This window comes from Lactuca sativa, chromosome 2 (genome assembly GCF_002870075.4).
Source record: "Lactuca sativa cultivar Salinas chromosome 2, Lsat_Salinas_v11, whole genome shotgun sequence".
In the NCBI taxonomy this organism is placed as follows: Eukaryota; Viridiplantae; Streptophyta; class Magnoliopsida; order Asterales; family Asteraceae; genus Lactuca; species Lactuca sativa.
The window spans coordinates 47,744,693-47,767,477 of record NC_056624.2 but is presented as its reverse complement, the minus strand read 5'-3'; the positions used below and the strand labels follow the sequence as shown (position 1 = coordinate 47,767,477).

At 34.0% G+C, this 22,785-nt stretch overlaps 1 protein-coding gene and 1 long non-coding RNA gene across 2 annotated transcripts; both read left to right on the top strand.

The window, feature by feature from the left end:
- Window positions 1-4,447: 4,447 nt before the first annotated feature.
- On the top strand, window positions 4,448-5,711 carry LOC128132018 (uncharacterized). Its single transcript, XR_008229946.1, has 3 exons — window positions 4,448-5,153; window positions 5,221-5,442; window positions 5,538-5,711. It is a non-coding gene; the product is annotated as an uncharacterized LOC128132018 (long non-coding RNA).
- Window positions 5,712-13,137: 7,426 nt separating this feature from the next.
- On the top strand, window positions 13,138-17,998 carry LOC111917435 (serine carboxypeptidase-like 51). The gene is made up of 13 exons (XM_023913127.3): window positions 13,138-13,462; window positions 13,542-13,636; window positions 14,476-14,583; window positions 14,675-14,915; window positions 15,253-15,296; window positions 15,379-15,446; window positions 15,536-15,641; window positions 15,722-15,900; window positions 16,256-16,325; window positions 16,472-16,522; window positions 16,598-16,650; window positions 16,748-16,883; window positions 17,674-17,998. Exons 1-13 carry the CDS (start codon window positions 13,327-13,329, stop codon window positions 17,752-17,754), a joined length of 1,368 nt encoding a protein of 455 aa, XP_023768895.1. The 5' UTR covers window positions 13,138-13,326; the 3' UTR covers window positions 17,755-17,998.
- Window positions 17,999-22,785: the final 4,787 nt, after the last annotated feature.

Genomic DNA, 22,785 nt, shown 5'->3' with positions numbered 1-22,785 from the left:
CATAATCTTAGAACAGATCTGAAAATTCTTTACATCGTTAAGCACTAACCCCATTTGTGATCTCTTCCTTTCTTCCTTTCTCGCAAAAGGACACATACTATCAAACAAAGGTCAAAATGTTGCATAGTTGAGAGATGCCTCCTATCATGTGCCTGGAATAGCCACTATCAACAAACTGAAATATGATGATATGCCTCCATAGCTGCTCCGACACAGAGCGGGATCAGTTGGTCTTTGGAACTCAGTCCATTTTGAAACTGGGTTGACCTTTGTCATCAACACACGATAGTCTCTCCCATGACATATCCTGTTTATCACAAATAGAATATGTAGAAATATTAGAATTATTAATTGATTTGGGAGATTGAACCTTTGGTACCCATTTGTAGTCGGGTTTAACCCATTTCTTGTTGGATCGGATGGGTGCCTCATCACTTTGTTTTGATCTTGATGTCGGCCGTTGAGATGACTTTGACCTAACCGATCTTTGTTTCACTGGAGCATCTCTTGGATTGGGCTTCTTGCCTGGCATTTCCTTCTTGCCCTTAGGATTCAGATTCTTTGCCTTGTGGGTTTGATTCTTGGCCTTCTGCGCGTTCCAGTCACCATTGTCAGAACGTGACCTGGAAGGGTTTCTTTTGAAGTATCTCCCACTTGGCGCGTTTTGCCATCCTTGTGCGTAGTAAGGAACGTACGCGCGATTAGGAAAATTTCTAGCAATGTGTCCAGGTGTTCCACAGTGAAAACATGTCTTTTTCTTCACTGTAAAGTTATTTCTTCCTGCCCCTGGTGGCATATCCATGCCTTGTCTCTTATTGATCCCAGATGCACACTTGCAACAGGCACTCTGTTGCGCTGGAATTGGAGGCCTGTATTTCTCAATGGCAGGTTTGTTAGGAGTAACATAATTCGAAGCAACAAATTCTGAGTTCAAGGAGTCATTGGTTTGTTCAGCAGTGTTCTCCTTGTTCTCATCTTCTGCTACTTTACCTGTACATGAAGTACAAACATTAGAATCTTCAACCTGAATACCTCCTGACACAAATCCAGATGGTTTGCCATAATGAAGATGTGCCTCCCTGTCAATTTCTTCCTGTGTCAAACGGATGGATGTGTAGTTATAATTGAAAGGTGGAGGAACACTATCATACCCTAGACCCTTGTTTTGATTATCTTTGAATTTTAATTGGGTTTCAAATAAGGACTCGACTGTCTGACTTGACACAGTATAATTTTTGAAACTAACATCTGTTTTTCCACACTTAATTTTCAAAGTGTCAAGTTCTTCAGTTACAACAACAAGTTGTCTCTTAATATAGTCATAATTTTCACACTTGTTGCTATACTCTTCCTGAAGCTTCCTAAAGTCTTTGGTTTTTGCTTCTAATTCAGGCTTCAGGGGTTTCTGTCCTTTCCTAAGTTGATATCCTTCGTATTTTAGGTCCTCGACTTCCCTTTTTAGCAAATCATTATGTTCACGAAGAATTTTAATCGTATCTTCACAAGATTGAGAGCATGAAACTTCATTGACCGGAGTGTTTGCAGAAATCATTGTTTTTCCACACTTCAAAGCGTCAAACTCTTCAATTACATCAGCAATACTAAGACGACTGAGATCTTTTGTCTTCTTGATGACAGCTACGTCCATATCCCACGATTTCGTAAGTGAATTCAGTAGCTTTTTGTTTATCTCGGACTTAGTCAAGAAGATCCCAACTATATTCATCTCAGTAGTGAGTGTAGTGAATCGCTGCAATTGAGCTTCTAGGGTTTCTCCAGGGATATAATTGAACATGTTGAAATTTTGTCTTAACGTATCCTGACGACTCTCTTTCATGTCTTCAATTCCCTTGTTGACCTCAAAAACCATTAAAAGCACAACTCGAAGCTAAAACAAAACTTAAAAGTCAAACTTAAATTTAAAAGTGTCCTCTGACTATAAACCTCAAAAGTCAACCTTAAAAGACAAATTTAAAAAGTCAAACTTAAAAGTCAAACTTGAAAAAGTCAAACCGAAAAGTTAAATTTGAAAATTTATCAAGTCTGTTCGCCTACCTGATGACTATGCGTCCAACATAAGACAATGTGCGACAGATTCTAATACACTCGGGGGGTGAAAACACATGATTGTCATGTATTGCTTCAAAAAATACTACCGGTAGCCATTCTTCCTTTCTTGAACAACGAAATGTGTACAACTTTGATCGAGTTTTGCCAATTCTTTCAAAAAATATGTTCTAAAACTCTATATGCTAAAGAACTCGAGGATATGAAGACTAGGATTCTAATCATATTATGCAAACTTCAGAAGATATTTCCTCCATCATTTTTCACTATCATGGTTGACTTGTGCACACATTTACCAGAGGAGGCATTATTAGGAGGACCAGTATGCCAAAGATGGATGTTTGGGATCGAACGCCGTATGGGTACATACAAGGGATATGTTTGTAACTTTGCTCGTCCTGATGGATCCATTACTGAAGCATATGTTGTCGATGAGGCTGTCACATTTTTATCTCGTTATGTAGATGATATCGAGACAAGATTCAACCGTGATGAACGCAATTGGGATGTACCAACCACCTAACATGGGTTGGAGGTATTCACCAATAAAGTCGGTACATTGGGTGCTTCAAAATTCGGACAACTAGGGGAGTATGTTGATGTGGTGCAATGGTACATCATTAATAATTGTGGAAATGAACTTGATGTTTACATAGAGTAAGTTTCCTATATTTTAGCCATACTTTTATTTTTTTATTTACTAATTAATGCAAAAATACCAACTAACTTGTTCTTAAATTTAGAGAGCACAACGAATCTTTATACTCAAGAAATATACAACAAGCAAATATAGATACCATACAAAAAATGAATTTCCCTCTTGGTTCAAGAAAAAGTTAAAACTACAAATTTATTACTTTTAGTAATTGATTTTAAGTACATTTATAACTAAAATAAGGAGTTTATAGATGGCTTTGCTTAGGGCTAATGGTGATCCTAAAGCAACCAATGATTTGTACGCCTTGTCACAATTTCCTGATGATAGCTACACAAGTTGGGAAAGTTGTATCGTGAATGGTGTTAGATTTCGTTGCAAGGAGCGTGATGAAAAGTTTAAAACACAATATAGTGGAGTGTGTGTAAGGGATGAGAATGATGAATTGATTTATTATGGTGTTTTACTTGAAGTTTTAGAGTTGGATTTCATACTTGGGAGAAAGGTATTTGTGTTTCATTGCAAGTGGTATAATACCGATCCAAAGGGAAAAAGATGGTTGTTGATCACAATTTGACATCAATTGACATTACATCTAAATGGTATGAAGAAGAACCATTTATTTTGGCCAGTCAAGCTCAACAAGTTTTCTATTTGAATAATTTAGCACGTGGGAAGAATTGGATGGTGGTCCAAAGAGTAAACCATCGTAATATTTATGATATACCAGAGCATGTTGAAGATGAAGTATTGATGAATGATATATTTCAAGAAGAGGAATCTAGTGAATTGCCACCTTTTCAACCATCCGAAGAGTTACCTAACACCTCTTTCATAGTTCGAAATGATGTAGAACCTGAAACATTACCACTTGAGGCGATGCTAGCAGTACGTAATAGGAATGTCGTTGTCGATAACTTAGATGATGTTGATGATGACTGTAGAATTTTTTTAAATAACGAAGCAATTCTTGATTCGGAGACTGACAATGATTCTGATAATCCAAATCCTAATAGTGATGAAGACGATTGTTTTGCATGATTTAATAGATACATATAGGTTAGTTTTTAGTAACAAGCTTTTTTCTGTTAAATTTTGTATTATCGTGTTGAGTTATAAATGTGTTTTTTATAGTTGCAAAAAGCTTTTTTTTGTTAAATTTAGTGTTATCATGTTGAGTCATCAATGTGTTTTTTATAGCTATAGAAATATTTTTTCTGTAAAATTTAGTATTATCGTGCTTAGTTATAAATGTGTTTTTTATAGTTGATTTCATAAATCAATATTTTTGATAAAAAAAAGGGTACATTTTTATTTTTGAAAAAAATAGGGACCATTTCTGCAGTTTTTTTTTTTATATAACGATCATTAATGCAGATTTTTTAGACAAGGATCATTTATGAAAAAAATTTTAAACATGACAATTAATACAGATTTTGTAAAGAAGGACTATTAATATAATATTTTTAAAAAGGAGAGAGCATTAATGCAGTTTTTTAAGACATGAACCATTTACATAGTTTTTTTTAAACAGGGACCTTTATGTAGTTTTTTTAAAACATGGGCCATTTATGTAGTTTTATTAACAGGGACCACTTATACGACTTTTTTAAACAGGGACCATTTATGCACTTTTATTAAATAGGGACCATTTATGCAATATTTTTAAAAAGTGGGACCATTATTTCAGATTTTAAACAAAGTCCATTTGTCCAGTAAATTTTAAACAGGTACCATTCATGCATTTTATTAAACCATGACCATATATGCAATTATTCTTAAACAGGGACCTTCTATGCAAACCCTTTAACCAATAATTCTTTTCTTTTTTCTATTAATTACTCTGATTACCACTATCACCAGATGCAAACCTTTTAATCTCAAACAATCGGCCAAATCTAATCTCTTCAATATCGGGTACAAGTAAGAACTTTTTTTTCTTTTCTCTTGATCTTATGATACTTACTCTGATGTCATTGGTGTTGATCCTTACTACATTTTCAATTTTTTTAAACAGGTCCATCTACAACAAACGTAGTTACTAATGTTGAACAATATCAAAGAGAGCAACAATCGGGTTAGTATGTTTAAATTACTTGTTAATATATTGCAGTATGTGATATTATTAATGTAAATTTACTTGTACATACTTATAGACACAGTTTTTGAGACCGAGCAAGAAAGTGATAGTAATGCTACAATTGCAAAGTGTGGCATCAGTTGTGGCAAAGGTGCTCGAAAGGCAATGAAAGCATCTAAGAAGAGATTGCCCATAAAATTTAATTTAGTAGCAAAGCGAGTAATATGTAACAATGAATCAGCTTTCACATATGAGTGCGGCTATATTTTACGTAAGAACTATAGCTTACAACACAAAGAGTGGAGGCTTGTACCGAAGGAAGAGAAATTTCCATTACGCCACAAGCTAACTGTAAGTTTTTTTAATATGACTTTAACATCATCATTACTAACTAGTTAATTGTGTTTGTTATTTGAAGATGCTTTTTTATATTGATGTGGAAAATGAGAGTGTTTGCAACGTTATCGATAACTATATGGCAAGGTCATGGAGAAATTTTTGAGCTGAGTTGCATAAATACTTTAAATAGATTGGAGGACCAGAAGACCCAATAAAGGCAAAGACTAAACCCCCTTTAGATATTCGTAGCAAAGAAGATTGGGAGTATCTATGTGACATGTGGTGTGAGCCAAAATACATGGTAATGTTTTAAAAATATTTGAGCTAATGAATTGATTAATATTGTTGAATTCAGTATAATATTTGTTTGTATTATTTGGTTGTATCTCCTTGAAGGAAATTGCAAAAAAGAAGGTTATTGCTCACGAAAAACGAAAAATGGAGACAAGAAATGGATCGAAGAGTACAATACGTTATCATGTTGAGCTTGTACATGATGTGGATTCTTCATTGGGTCATATTGAGACTTGGTGGCTTACACATTGGGATGAAGAAAAAGGTTGGAAATCTACAGATATGGCTGCAAAATATGTAAGTGTAGTTTCTCATTTCCACCGTTTAATATATATTATTTGGTAAATAATTTATTTAATGTACTCGTCTTATTTTTATATGCTAACAGGAAGAAATGAAAAAGATGAGAAACGAGCATTCCTTGGAATCAATGAGTGACAAGTTGATTCTGTTGCCGTTGGTAACATCGTAGGTTCTACTGAGAAATCTAAGCATCCTAGTTACGATGAATTGGTGGATGAATTGGAAACAATGAAAAGAGAACATGAAGCTATGGAGAAAATATTGATTGAGAAAAACATCATGCCTCCTCCTCTTAGCACATCATCAGGACGATCACATGGTGATACATCCGAGTGTGGTACATCTAACCACACTCATTCGGGACAATCTCATGATGAAAATGCTGATATATATATATATATATATATATATATATATATATATATATATATATATATATATATGTATATATATGATGATATGCAATGAACATTCTAGAATTTTTAGTATTTTCAAGTACCTACTCATGACTAGTCGATCTTTTGGTAGTTTAAGTATTTCAAGTTTTGAGACTTGTAATTTTTTTGGTTTGAAATATTATGTTAGACAATTTTCAATTTATATGCTATTTCGAATGCATATGTTTCTATGTATACAAATGTCTGCGTTTATTTTCTATTATCTACACATGTCGTTTTTAATACCCACATATAAATATATTTTTACCAACACATATCAAAACCAATTCCTACACATAAAAATACTCTTACCCACACATATTTTAATGACATGTGTACTCCACATCATTGACCACGTCAACAGCCACATCATCAGCCATGTCAGTGTCCACGCCGTCCACCACATCATCGGCATCCCAAACAAATCAGAATGCATCTACCTACACATATTTACTACTTTTAGCCACACATATATGTGTAGGTATAGATAATCTTATATCTACACATAAATTATGTGTCGGTAATGATCTGTATCAACAGGCATGAGCCTACACATAGTTATACTTAATGTATGTGTAGGTAATAATGAATACCATCACATATGATACTTTTACCCACACATAATCTGTGTAAGTAAAGACCTAAATTCTTATAGTGGAAAAGGTGGGAAAACTGAAACTATTGAAGAAAAATCATACGGATGACAAAAACTACCTGTTACCCTTTATGGTTCCTTCCGAATGTAAAAATCAAGAAGCAACATGAACTTGTTGTTCTCTTCCAACTCATCTTATCATTCTTGAAACCAACCATACACAGAGACTCCAAGTTATTGTTTCTATGACAATACTAAAACTCCAACCACTTGTGCAAAGTCGATTAGGGGAGGTGAGTTTGCAACCAAAGCAGGGCCAACACCGATTCAGTTAAATTTCAAGGAAAAACCCAAAGTAACCAAAAAGAAAGTTACATCAAGCAGAACCCTAAATTTCAAAGTGGTCGTAGGAGAGAAAGTAAACATGCAACATTAGATTAAGAACCCCATAGGGTAGGACTACCTGACTGACTAAAACTTTCCTAAACTACAAATGGAGCGAAAGATGAAACATGAGAAGCGGTACGTGATTGTAACCATCAGGATATATGAGGGAACCGAGATAACCATAGGTGTATAGTTCGTGTAAACTCGGCAGAAAATTTCTGGTCCAAAGCGGGGAAGAAGGCGAAGCATCGAGATAAACTAGGTATGAAGAGGCGGTTCCTATGGGTGGTGGGCAGTGGTTTTTTCTACGAATCAAGCGGTGGATCTCCAACTGGACGCCAGATGAGGTAGGGAGAGATAGGCGGTGGAAATCGGTTTAGAGGGACACGAATCGATTTAGGTGGATGTGTGGGCGCATAAATATAACACGTAGTCAACACTATAACACGTAACTAACATTGAACAGTGACACGTACTGACAAACCAATACATAAAAGGAAAATATTATTAAAAAAAATGAAAAATACGGCCAGATTATCAAAAAAGAAAATAAAAAAAATTGGACCAATAAGAATCATTTGCTGTTGACAAAGGAACTTAAAATTCATATGTATATAAATATAAATAAATTATTTATGTATATTAATGAATATTAATTTATGGGATTATTAACTTCATTGAGTTATTTTTTAATTCTATTGTATTAATTATTTCTTGTCGGACCGACTTTGAGACATATTTTTGGAACTGATTCGTACACAACATTTTTTTGCCATACACAACAATTCATGCATTATATAGTTGTACAATACAACATTTTAAAGAACAAATTGTTTTGTATGGAGAAAAATTGTTGTGTACGGATCAGCTCTCATTTTTGGACAAAACCACAATTTTTGGATCGAGTGATAGTGGCGTGTTGTCCAAAATATGCTATCGTCCGGATTGCCCATTCCAGACGAAGTGGTTATTTTTGCTGAAAAATTGGTTATTTTCTTCAAATACACATTAAAATGTTGTTAGATTACTTAATTTCCTGTTTAATAATGTTTAATAAAATAAAGAAATATTAAAAAAATACTTATAAATAGCAGTAGTCCGATAAAATAATCTTCATTAATATATTAATATTATATATTCAAAATAATATTTGTTCATATATAACAACTCAAAAAAAAAAAGAATTAATATAATAAATTTTTTTTTAAAAAAGAACTTAACTAAAAAAAATTAATCCAATAAAATTTCAAGAATAATGCCCAAAAAACCACATCTTCTAATTTATTTTAAACTAGGGAAGAACCCCGCTTTGTGGGGTTGGATACGCCCAAAAAACATCAAAGAAGACTGAAATAAATATGGAAACATTGTTTAATTTTAGCTATTGTTGCAATAAATCCAGACAAATGTTATATATTGTTATTCAAATAGAATTGAAAACATGAGTAAGTTTAACAGCTTGAATATCTGCCAAAAGCTGTGATCGATCCTGCAATTGCGTTTTTCTATATTCATATTGAATCCCTTGTTTTTGACAAAATTTTCCAAGTAATCCATCAATGCAACCTATTTTACCATAAATCAAGAACTTCATATAAGCAAGGTGAAAATGGTATGTATTGAGGAAGAACTCTAAAAGCCATTATAGACATTTTAACCATAAATGAATAAAATTTTACTTGTTTAAGAAGCCAGGTTTGTTTTCTTAATGCATAACGTACAACTTATACCGACAGATGTAATGAGGGTTCAAACTTTGGAGGCACTTTAAGTGGTAAAAAGACCATCCACAAAGATCTATTGAGAAATCAATACATAAGAAAAATGGAAATAAATGGTTCAAAATAACCTCAATACAGTGACTAAAACAATTCTGCATAAATTAGGAAAAATATGAAACTTTGTTGCATAAATGAGAAGATCATCACATGTTGCCTTCAGACATGAAAGAGAACAACCTGGACAGGAAAATCATTTTTTCCAAATACAAAATTTCAGAAGAACGGAATTAAATTTCATTTCATTTTTTCCAAGGAAAATCATGACATATCTACCTTACCTTTTCATATTTTGATTTTCATTTGTTTGGTAAATATCACTACTCCGGTCATATTTTCCTGTGCCAATTACTGGTCTATCTTTTGTTGTGACAAAATAAATGAGATATTAATTCTCAAACATTCTGGAATTAAAGAAGCAAAATTGAAAGTAAAGTAAAAGAATTAGTTGAAATCAACCACAACAATAAGACACAATATTATCTCTGTTTAAATGGAACTCTCTTATCATTCATACTCTCAGCTACAATACTGGTACTCTTAGCATCAAGCTCTAAGTGGTAAATGAGAAATCTCTGAGAATATCCAAAGCAGAAAAAAAAATATTATTGGTTTTTAATATATTTTAAATCAACTAATAAACAACAAAAAAGTAACAAAAATATTTTTTTTAAGCCACTAAAAGGAAAGGAACATAAACCGAACCTGGGTTTTCTTTTGTTCCATCTTGTTGAGCTTGGACTAAAACCTTCTTCTTTGGGCAATTCTTGGCTTTCTCCAAAATTATCTTAATTCTTCCCTTAAAAATACCAGTTACTACATGTCATCTACAATAGATATATCGACAGATAATAAGGTGTTTTTCAAAATCAGATATGAATATAATCAAAAACTATTAACTCACCTCCAGCTCAAATGTCATTCCAATCTGAATAGCAACCTAATCGACCCCACATTTGGACGACTCCTTAAATGGACTGTTGGTGTTCCCTATTCAACCACAGATAGAGATGATGAAACTTTTAAATTCAAATAGGGATTGAGGATATACTAAAGATTAGATCTTTTTGGCATGAGCAACTAAATCAATCATATTAGTGTTATATTTAATTGTTTTCTGGTTTTATCTATGTCTATGAGGCTTTCAACTATTGTAGCTTTTTTTGGATTGTGTGCAGGTTGAAATGGCCATGGTAGTGATTTATGTACGTACCAAGGATAGAAAGTTGACATTGAAGAAGTGCGAAATATAGTTGTTGGATCATATAATATATTGTCAAACAGATCAATGTAGAAACCTTCATTTCCAGCAGCAGAAGCAGCTATTCTATGCCTCTTAACTTTCCAATTCTATGCCTCTTAACTTTCCAATTCTGTTGCAATCTATTATTAGGTAAATCTTTAGGGTTCTGTCATAAAGAAAATGAAAGAGAGCTGAAACTGACCTTATTAGAGCTCTATAGAATATTGCTTCTTTTGCAACTTGTTTCTCCGTTGATTTGGCTGATTGTTTAAAGTATTTCCCAAGTTGCTAAAATGAAAAAGAATCATCAAAAAATCAGACATAACAGAAATAAACAAAAAGAAAAGAAAGTTTTAGATTTTTTATTTTGTATCTGAGAAATACCTTAAAGCATTGGAGTTTTGTTGTTGTAGAAACTGCAAGGTCAGATAAAAGTTCATTAGGTAATTGCTTTAGTCTGGTCATACCAGCTAAGAAAAAGGGAAATAAGAAAAAGATGATCGATGTTGCTCTAATAAATCCATTATTTGAAGTAAATATCACAAGCCATATGTTTTCTTCCTGCTTAATTTGGGCAAATGAATAAGGTTGGTGCAACTAATGCTTTCTTCCTTTTATAAATTAATCAGGCACTAAGCTAAAATTTGCAGTTATTTGGTCTCGTTGTCAATGGAATGAGAGACTTGAAGCAATAGCAAGTTTGAATGTCATACATAACCAAAAAAACATTTTGTCAAACACTATATGATCATGAAACAAATCGAACTTCACAAAAGATAAATTTTTTAAAAAATACCTCCGTATAAGCATCGATAGTGGCACCGAAGTTGTTCTTCATGAAACAGATGTTACTTCCTCTTTATCTGCCATCTATATTTTCATGAATTCGTGCATGCATGATTTCACATTAGTATAGGATTGAGGCCATCTAGTGTAGGAATTTGGAAAAATATAGAGATAGGAAGGTAAGATTAAACTAATATGCTTCTATAATAATTATATAACTATTATATTTTGCATGCCCAAGATAGGATTAGAAGAGTCAAAGATAAGCCCTAAAATTGTTAATGTAATCTTTACGATTAGGTCAATACCCACCAACATGTCGTATGTAAACATCGAGTCAATACCATTATTTGAACAACAAAAACAACAACTAACCAAAAGTAACCGATAACTACTTCCAAGAATGAAAAATACAGCATACACAGGTAAAACGACGTCTGTAATTGAAATTAGCCAAACCGCTTCAATCATAAGAAGATTTGAAGAACACGAAGATGCAGAAGTACAAATCAAAAAAAATATCAAATAAAAAGCTGAAAAGAACTAAAGATATAGTAGCAGACGATGGATTTTGGTAGCCCAAACCTGAGCGGCGACAACCAACGGTCAGCAAGTTGACCGATGATTGTGGTGCTGCATAAACATTGAAGCTTTCGAGGACTTCTTACGTTGGACCGCCGAAAATAGTATTGGATGCTTTTTGATCGGGCGAGAGTCTGAGACTCTGTGAGAAGATAAAGCCCTAGAAAAGACATGTCAATGGGATGAAGCCGGAGACCATTGGTGGTGTTGCGTCATCTATGGCGGTGGGTTTGGCGGCATCAAGAAGAGAGAGGAGAAGGCAGAAGGAGGATATAAATTGGGAAAATGCAGGCTCGACATGTAGGACACAAATCAGTTTAGAGGGGACACGAATCGATTTAGAGAAGATATGGTGGAGTAACTCGTGTATACTTCCAAAGTTCCAAGGAATGAAGTCGATTGTTTGTTGAGAAGGTAACGCGTAATTGACAACAATTTCATTTTTATTGGCTTGCACAGTACACGTATACATAAGTGAAAAGAGATAAATAAAAAAAAACAACGGAGAAAAGTAAAAAAAAAAAAAATATCAGGCAATCATATGAAAGTCCTGTTCATCAGGTACTTGTGAATTAGTATGTATATTTAATATATGAGATATAACATATTTTTGACAACACCACAACTATCACTCGGTCCGAAAATGGTGTTTGTCTAAAATATGTTTCAAAACTCAGTGCTACAAAAAAGAATTAATACAATAGAAATTAAAAATATATATATATATATCTAAAAGAAGTTAATAATCCCATAAAGTAATATTTATTAATATATATATATATATATATATATATATATATATATATATATATTAAAAATAATATTTATTAATATATCATAATCCAATAAAAAAATTAATCCAATAAAAAAGAAATTAATTAAAAGATATCAATACTCCAATAAAATAATATTATTAATATATTAAGTATTATATATTAAAAATAATATTTATTAATATATAATAACCTAATAAAAAGAATTAATCCAATAAGAAATTAAAAAATTAATTAAGAAAAGTAATATATAATACTTCATTAAATTCAAAAATAAGATATATAGAAATGGTTCCTATGGTTTGGTAAAAAGACCCAATTGCAGAAATGGTTGTTGAAGGTAAAATAATAATCTTAAAAAATTTAACGGTCAACATGTTAAAGTTAACGACATAGAGACCAAATTCATATAAGATATCCAAAATTGGACCACTGTGCACCCCAAGTCTTCTTCGACAAAAACTGCATAATATTGACAACTACGGGGACTATTTTTACAATTTTGTTATTGTATAATGATAGATGAATATTTTTATTCCATTAATATTTAGAAAGAATAAAACTACAATGATGTATTATATCCTTTTATTTTGTCTCTAAATCCCGAATATTGCAAAAGTGGGACATCACCCATAAGAGACACGTCTTTTCTTCATTATATTCTACCAACCGGATAGTTTACCCTTATTATCATTCATCAAAATATTTTATATTCGTATTCTATAGTAGCATCACTTGCAAATACTAATAGTTTATGCAGACAATTTTTTGTTTTGTTGTTGAAAGATTGAATAAATATGCGTTCAAACAAGTAACACGCGAAAAAGTCTCAAAACCTAGCTGTTTATGTGGATTGTAACACTTCATTTCTTGTCTTCATCATTATCCAGTTTTGTTTTATTTCTTATTTTTTTAGCCATAAACAACTAGGAGAAGCTTCTTGTGTTGTATTTTCATGTTATCTATATAATATTTCATTTCAACTTTATTTTATTTTCAACATCAAGATGATCTCCATAAAATACCTTTGTGTTCTTTTTCTATGTGTTTTAGGTTTCATTTCTTCGGTTACTTCAATCAAGAAGAGTTCCGGTGGAACCACTGATGGTTCAGAAACATGGGGATATGTTGAAGTTCGCCCACGTACGCGTAATTTAGATTTACTTGGATTCATTACTAGCAAAAGTTCATGTTTTAATTTGAAATGTTGCTTTTGTTATAGGTGCACATATGTTTTGGTGGTTGTATAAGAGTCCTTATAAACCCAAACATCCAACCAATTCATGGCCTACGATTCTATGGTTGCAAGGAGGCCCGGTAAGTATCCATACATTACTGAAACTTAATAGTAACCAAACTGACAAGTGACAATCTTACAACCTCTGTTTTAACTGTTAATATTTCCAAAAGGAAATATAATGGTTGGTTTTACTATGGTCAACTAATTTAACTCCCGTCCACTGACATAAGGAGTAGTGCAGGAGAAGGAGAAGTAAATTAGATTTGTGGATCCAAAAAAAGAAATAATTTAACTACCAACAACCGGTTAATTTTATCTTTAGAAAAAGTCAAGGAAAATGAGCTTTTCTTTCAATAATTATGAGTCTTTACAAATTTTACTTTTTTTGTTTTCTTTCATTTCCCAAGTGTGCCACCAGCGTATTTTTACCATTGTTTATCCGGACAGCAGTTAAAGACAGTTAATAGTTAGTGGGACAAATGGAAACATGGCTTTGTCACCGGCTATTAAGCTATGTTTGGCGCCTCACAGCTAGCTGATAAGCTAGTTTATTTTTCGAGCATTTTTATGTTGTCGTATTTGGTAAGCCAAAAAGTAGCTTATAAGCTAGTTTTTTGAAAAGCTACTTAGAGTAGCTTTTTAGGAGCTTTTTAAAAATTTTCCAAATATACCTCTTAATTAATTATATAAACATATACTCTTACATGTCCTTTTATGTAATTTTATATATTTCAGCTAGTTTTACCAAACGTTATTTTTTATCAGCTAGCTTTTCAGCTATCAGCTAGCTTTTTATTTAACAGCTAGCTTTTTAGCTAACAGCTAACTTTTCAGCTAGTACGCCAAACATAGCCTTAGTGACCAAATAGTTTGATCCCTAACACTTTTTGTCGCTAATGGACCCTTTTCATTCCAGGGTAGCTCCGGAGTTGGTTTTGGAAATTTCGGAGAACTTGGACCCTTAGATGTTGATCTAAGGCCACGAAACTCCACATGGCTTCAGAAGGCAGATCTTTTGTTTGTGGTATGTTTTGAGCTTCTTATTCATCACGAAATGTCTAAAAATATTGACACAACTTATCAAATTAAGTAGTCATGTCATTTTTTGATTCTAGGATAGCCCTGTTGGGTCCGGGTATAGTTATGTGGAGGATGAGAGTTTGTTTGTCAAAACCGATGTAGAAGCAGCAATAGATGTCACGACATTGTTGAAGGTGATCTACAACAGAAACAAGATCAAAGTAAAGAATCCACTTTACATTTTTGCGGAATCTTATGGAGGTAAATTTGCAGTCACCCTTGCACTTTCTGCCCTAAAAGCTATCGAAAAGGGGGAGCTCAAGGTTAAACTTGGAGGTACTACATTTTGGCAAAATATCATATTCGTGTGATTCTCCTTTTTAACCATAATATATGGTGCTTCAAGAAAATTTTGAAATAAGTATGGACATAATTCATAGCTAGAGGCTTAACTCATGTATAATGGTTTGAAAGTCAATTCTAAAATTTAAATGCTAACAACATCTTATCACGAAACAATTTGCTTTAAAATCATTCATTAAATCAATGTTTAATTAGTCTTTTTTGTTTCTTTTTTATCAAAATCGATTATATTTGCAACTAAAAGTCATGTATAATTGTTTGAAAACTCAAACAAATGAAGCTAATTAATGTTACTCGTGTGAGGATATAGGTGTTGCGTTGGGCGATAGTTGGATTTCTCCGGAAGATTATGTGGTAAATCGAGCTGATTTTTGTGGCAAATATTGGTTTGTGACTTTCTAACTGTTCGTATAAACCGAACGAACAAATTTTGCAGCTTTCATGGGGTCCATTACTTAAGGATATGTCAAGAATTGGTGATGTTGCTTTCAACCAATCAACAAGGTTCAAAATATATAACGTGGTCCATGTTGCAAGTGGCAAGCTTTAATAAGTGTCGCGAAAAGCATCTGAACTTCATGTTTCTGGTGCAGTTTAGCTCTAAAGATTCAGCAGCAGATAGCAAACGGACAGTATGTTAATGCGACAGATTCATGGGCTGAGCTCGAGGAGGTTCTTATTGATAGCAGCAACGGTGTGGTATGTTAGGGATCTAATATTGTTTGATTGTTCTTTAGCGACACATATAAAAGATTTAGTGTCAAATGTTGTTTTTTTAGGATTTCTACAACTTCATGTTGGATATGAGCAACGATCCAAATATTCTGACAACAAAAACATCGAGAAGATTTGAAAATAAGCCTTATGCGTTGGTCTCTGAAGCCGATGGGAATGACCTGGATTCCGTCATGAATGGACCAATTAGAGAAAAGCTCAAGATTATTCCCACTAACGTAGAGTAAGCTCTTAGAAATAATACCTAGCAATGTGTTTTTTTTATGATTTTCATACTTATAAATTACGAAAAAATATTACTTATATAATTATAAAAATAAAAACACGAATTAATTGTTACGTAACCGTTACGAAGTTTATATTTGATATTGCCATAACTAGGAGCAGTAAAATGAAATATTATTGACATAATAAAGGCTGTACGAAACATAAAAGATTAAAAGTAATATTAAGCAAATAATAAATAGCAGATAAGAATGATCAAAAACTTAATTCTCAAATGGTAAAACGCTATAAGTCATTAAAAACATCCCACTAGTATGTTCAAATTATCATTGATGATTATCGATTTTTTTTAGATGGGGAGGGCAAAGTGGCGATGTGTTTACGGCTATGGAAGGAGACTTCATGAAACCAAGAATCCAAGAGGTAAAGCTTTTGAACATATTCAAATATAGTGACACCATTTTTGCACAACCAAATTTTCAATGCCCTAGCGTTGCAAATGGTTCGTCTTTTTGCAATATTCATTAGCCTTGTATACTCAAAGTGCTCATAGATATATGATTTTACAGGTTGATGAGCTTTTGTCGAAGGGTGTAAATGTGACAATATACAATGGTCAGGTGAGAAAAACTTGCCAAATTTGAATTAACTTAGTAGATTCAATGAATTACATTTTTGTAACTTTTTTGTGACAGATTGATCTAATTTGTTCAACCAAGGGAACAGAAGCGTGGATCAAAAAACTCAAGTAATTATTTGTGTACCATGTTTCTGGTGCTTCAATTTAAATGGTATGTAAATATTCGACTAGTGGTTGCTAAGATGTTGGCTTGTTTTATTGCTAGATGGGATGGTTTGTCGACATACTTGAACGTTCATAGGACTCCATTATACTGTGGTGAAGATAAAAGCACCACAAAAGGATTCTTTAAGTCATATGAGAACTTTGCCTTCTACTGGATTCTTGGGGCTGGTCATTTTGTAAGTCTTTTATTTTCTCTTAATTTTTCTATTTTTATTCATGTTTAATCGAAAGAAAATGCAAAAATATATACTATACCTGCACATCGGACCTTTTCATTAAGACATTATCTTTACACAAACTTATGTTTACATATTATATCCAACAAAGTTTTTTCCAGCATTTTAAATGTTATAAGCAATCGGTAAAGTCGAGCTTCAAACTTTAGAAGTTTTTAAGACGTGGCTTAAAGATATCAACTTAGTATAGAAATGCTTGAAAATCCTAATTTGATGATAAGGTGCAACAGATTAGTTACGTATCAATGAAATATTTTAAAACCCACAATCCGTCGAAATCCATTGGAAATTAACGGAGGGATTTATGCGGAATTCTGTTTTATTAATATCTACATACATCGGAAATGTTATTAACATTTTTGGAAAAAAATTGCATCGTCTAGGACTTAAACCTTGTGTCACATACACAAATATGCAATGCTTACCAATGGCTTAATTCCTCACTAAAACATCCACTAGGTAATCTGTCACTATGCAGTCCGTCGTAAAGCTGTTGTACTTGTCACAATATTTATCTGATGGAAATCCCTCACAAGAGTTTAACCGCAAATTCTTTCAAGATTATAATTCATACAAAAATTACATTTTTCATTTTTAAACAATATAACTTACAAACATTGCAAAAGAATGTGTAGTTTACAACATCATTTTAGGCCAGAAGCTTCTTACAACATGTAATTTTATTGGCATATTTTACATATATTGTCACTAAGTTGTTGTGGTGGTTCAGGTTCCCGTGGATCAGCCTTGTGTTTCTCTAGAGATGGTCAGTAGTATCGTGAATACACCCAACCCAAAGCATAACCATTGATGTCTATGCACAGCGGGGAGATTGCATTCTTGGATTTGTTCATAGTTTTACATGTCCACATGACACATGCCAAACCATAAACACCTTTATCATTCTCCATCACATCTTTATTGAAAACCAATTTTGTAATCAACGTAACATGATCATTTCCCATCCCTGCCATCTCTATCGAGAGTTAAAATAATTGTAACATTGTCTATCATTTACCATCATATCGTTAAACCATTTTTCATATTAAAAATCATAGTTATGGGCTTAGACACCTAATCCAACAGTCTCTCACTTGAATAAATCTAATAACTATAATTACAAGTATGACTTCAAATTTTGACCAACAATCGTAGCTTTCAAAAGCCGTTGTCGAACTCTGATCCAGTCAGTATGTGTCCTTAAGATAAGGGATCATATAATCCTCCGTTCTACAAGATATCATGTGGACAAAGATATGGAAGAAAATCATTCTCAGTGTCTAATAGTTTGTTTCTCGATTTCTGATTTGTATGACGAAGAAGTTATTTGAACACATCAATTCAATCCTGACCGGGTCTGGCACATAACTTAACACAAAATCATCGAGGGGCCCAAGATATCACTTTTGCCCCTTGGGATAAAAGGAACAGATATACTTTGACTTATATGCTTGTACTATTACTCATCAAATCATATACAAGAATATGTTTTATAACATCAAGTTACTAATGCGTTTACGCATTATCAATGCACAACCAACTTGTAAACAACTCATATATCTCAGTTTATAGACTATACGATACTATCGTCTCATAATTACTCGTGATAAATTCCATGAAGTAATTCAAATAAGGGTAGGTTTAATCCAATACTCAAATCCTCATTTCAGGAGTGTTAGACGACATTTTATGCATCTTTTAGGGTGGTTTTCATTATCATTTAGCATCATATTTTGTACATTTGCATGTCATTTATTTAAATAATGCTCAGGTCATGTGTTTCATTAGAATTACCATACTTCTCATGTTTTATTGTCAATTTTAGATAATTCGAGTGGAGCAATGCTTTGGGAGCAGTTGGATGCGCGTTCAGAGCTTAAAATGGAGCTTGGAACTTATTAAGGATTAATAGGAATGTTTGAAATGCTTTGGTCGAGAAACATTCGATCGAGTTGATCACACAATGATAGAATATGCAATCTAAAGTTAAAGGATGTTGCTGGCAGCTTTGACCCCCTGTCAGTATTTTGACCATATCTCATGAACCATAAGTCCGATTGATGCGATTAAAAATGATCTAAAAAGTAGAAAAAACTCTAGACATCCTAGGTAGAACATGTGATTGCAACTCTGGTCCATGCGATGGCATGGAGCATTTATTCGATCACAACTTGGATTCGAGGTTTTTTAGTGCCAAAAATTGATCTGGAAGTAAAAAATGACAACATACGATCGCAACTTCCTTCTATGTGATCGCAGGTATCTCAATAAGTGCCAAAATAGCATCCTACTTCATTAAAAAGGCCCAAGACGCATTTTCTTCAAAATATACGATCATAACTTTGATACAAGTGATCGTATGCGCGTAGTTTTTGCTGCTGGATGTATAAATAGATCCTCATAACCTTCTGGTAACCTAAGTTGGCAATTCCAGAGGTACCAGACGACGAAAATACGATTTTGGAGGCATTTCTTCTCCGATTTCAAGGATTTCTAAAGATCTGAACACTATGGATCATCTCCTTCAAGTAGATTAGTAAGGTGATGTTTGTTTTGGAAGTGGTTAAATGTCTTTTTTTTTCCAAGTTTGCGGAAGAAGACGTGCACTTGCGAAACGTCTATCCGCCAGAAGGGAAAAGTGCTCAAAAAGTACTTTTGTAGAAAAAGAAACGAGGCCTAAGATTAGTTGCTTGATGTCTCTTTTCATTTGTTTTTATTAGATTTAAGCCATGTCTGGCTAAGACCTTACTTTTCAGTTCTTAAAAGACGAGTGCTTTTCATGTGATTGGTCATTAGATATGGGTTTTGATTTGTGTTTCTATCTAGATTCTTCAGTTTTGTTCTTAATGAATGTTTGATTTTGATTCTTGTTAGTCTGATCACCTAGCTAGGGTTTTATATTCTAGTTAATCAGTTATAGAATACGTAATTGTTCTTATCAACTGGTAATAAGTAACAAGTAATAAATCGGTTCCGTGTTTAGGATTTGACTTTATTATAAACTGTAAAAATCATATATTTACGCTTCCGGGCTTTTGAGAAGTATTGGGTATTCTTGGGAATTTTACAAAGAACTTAATTCAACTTTTCTGATCTTAATTAAGAGCTTGTTGGATTAGACAGTAAAAAGTTATGGTTAATTGAAGAGCTTATTTTGGTTAACTAAATAAGGTAAAAGAGATTATACTAGAGCTTGTTAGTTTTTCTCAGTACCAACTTAGATAGAATGCATCTCAAATAACTAGGTCAATGTTGATTGCATGATTAGGAAAGTCGTAGCAGAACTAAAAACGTTTTTATTATTGTTTTTCGTTTAATTTAATATCACTGCATTTTTAGTTTTTATTTTAATCAAACTCCCCTTTCTTAATAATTTATGTCTTAACTAGATTGTGCCTGATGCAAAAAGGCATTGACCATTAGGTTGTGTCCCTGAGGATTCGACCCTACTTCCCTGTGCTATATTTTTAGTGCAACCAGCAATGATAAATTTATTTTCTTAATACGTGTGCGATAGCATGTTAACAAGGAGTACTCATGAACGTTCAGCAAAGCATTTCTATGTGTAAACGCTTAGACACTCTACAAGCCAATTGATGACAATCTTAATTCACTACTTACTTCCAAAGTATGATCGACTGTGGATAATTTGAATAATCCAATTATTACGGAAGTAAAATATAACACCCCAAGTCCGAAAGAAAGAAGTTGGAGGGTGCCAAGTGTAAAATTAAGGAAGCTACTCGACGAGTAGGTATGCTACTCGTCGAGTTGGAGCGGGATTGATCGCAAGTTTAAGTGGCCAACTCGGCGAGTCAGCCGCTTGGACTCGACGAGTTGGTGCTGAAGAGAGAAAACCCTAGTTCTGAGGGTTGAACCATATTTAAAGGACTTTATGTCCTTCTCCCAGCCTCCTAATCTCCCTGAGAGTTCCAGAAACCCTAATCTTCGTGTGAAACTTCTTTGTTGAGGATATTGGAGCCTTGATAAGCGATTTTGGTAAGAAGGGGCTTGAAGATCAAGAGGTTTGCTACAAAGGAGGGGTGTAGATCCAGGATCTACTTCAGTTGGAGCTTATATTGGAGGTAATAATCTGTTGCTTGGGCTCTTTTGCATCTAGATCTATTATCATGTAAGATTTGGGGCATTTTTGGTATGATTATGAGTTATTTCGAGTTAGAGGCTTAGATCTGAGGTTGCTACTTCAGATCTAGGCTTGTGATGATCCATAATGTCATAAAGTTTTAGTCTTTGAGTTGTTGGTGAAGCCCCATTGTCTAAAACCCAAGCCCTAGTGTGTTTTGGGCTTATATCTCCTTGGTTTCACATAAAGTTTGCAACTTTATGTGAGGGTTAGATTGTAGAAGGGTGGATCTATGGATTGGAGTCCCTGCATGGCTCGAAAAGCCTCTGGATGGATTAAGAACTGAAGGGACCCGGCGAGTCACATGGGTGTACTCGACGAGTTGTATGAACTTGTGCATGGACTCGACGAGTTGGAAGAACAACTCGGCGAGTCTGATGAAGATTGCCTTGGACTCGGCGAGTCTGTTCTTGGACTCGGTGCGTCAGGTCGCAGAACCCCAATCCCTATCAGTTAAATCCTTGGATTAGTGATTCGGTTGGGGACTCAGTGAGTTGGTCAGGATGGAACTGAGAGATCGTTGGACTCGGCGAGTCTTGGGGCAACTCGGCGAGTTAAGTGTATTATGAGAGTTTTCTGGATAAGGGAACTCGGCGAGTAGAGTCAACCAGGAAGGTTAAATTTGACTTTGACTTTGACCAAGAGTTGACCAGTTTGACTTCCAAGGGTACTTTGGTAATATTGGTATTTATGGAATTGATTCTTTGGTAGTGTTCTGTGGTGAAGATCGTGTCGGTGGTCGGAGCAGCTTGGTCTTATCTTTTCAGTCAGCAACTACAGGTGAGTTATCCTCACTATACTAAGGGGTCTAAGGCACCAAGGCCGGCCCGTTGGATTTGATATCCTAGTAGTTATTGATATGTTGAGTTAAGTTAGTAATGTATGCATGTTGATATGCTAGTCGGGTAGGTCTGTAGGACTGCCTGTGATACTGATTGATTACTTGTATGTGCATTTATTTGTTACATGTCGACTTGTTATGTGGGATGGGTTGAGGTTGTACTGCTCCGTGCGGTAGCCAACAAACCCTAGAGTATTCCAGATATGAGCTGAGGTCCCGGTAGGCATTCTAGACTCATACTAAGGACTCGGGAGTATTCCAAATATGAGCTGAGGGCCCGGTAGGCATTCCAGACTCATACTGAGGACTCGGGAGCATTCTAGATACGAGTTGAGGGCCCGGTAGGCATTCCAGACTCGTACTGAGGGCTCGATGGCATTCCAGATACGAGCTGAGGGCACGGTAGGCATTCCAGACTCGTATTGAGGGCCCAGGGGTAGTCCAGCTTGTAAAGCTGTGGACCCAGTGCATGCTGTTCTGTTTTGATTGATATGGTATGTTAAAGTTGATATTGCTATGTAGACTGTATGTGTATCGGTATTTTAGGGGTAACTCACTAAGCTTTCGGGCTTACAGTTTTAGTTTATTGTTTCAGATACATCGGTATTAAAGGTGTGATCGTACAACTCCTCATGTTTTATGATATGGTTCTGGGGAATACTCTGATGTTTAAACTATTTTGAAAACATTTTGTAATAACTAACGGGTTTTGAATTGTTTAAAAAGTTTTAAATTTGCTTGAATTTTTCGGGTGTTACATAAAACATGCAAAGTTGAAAGACAAGATAAACAATTGACAAAAGATAGTAACCAATACTCATAAATAAATCTCCATTACTTAATCATCAAATATCAAT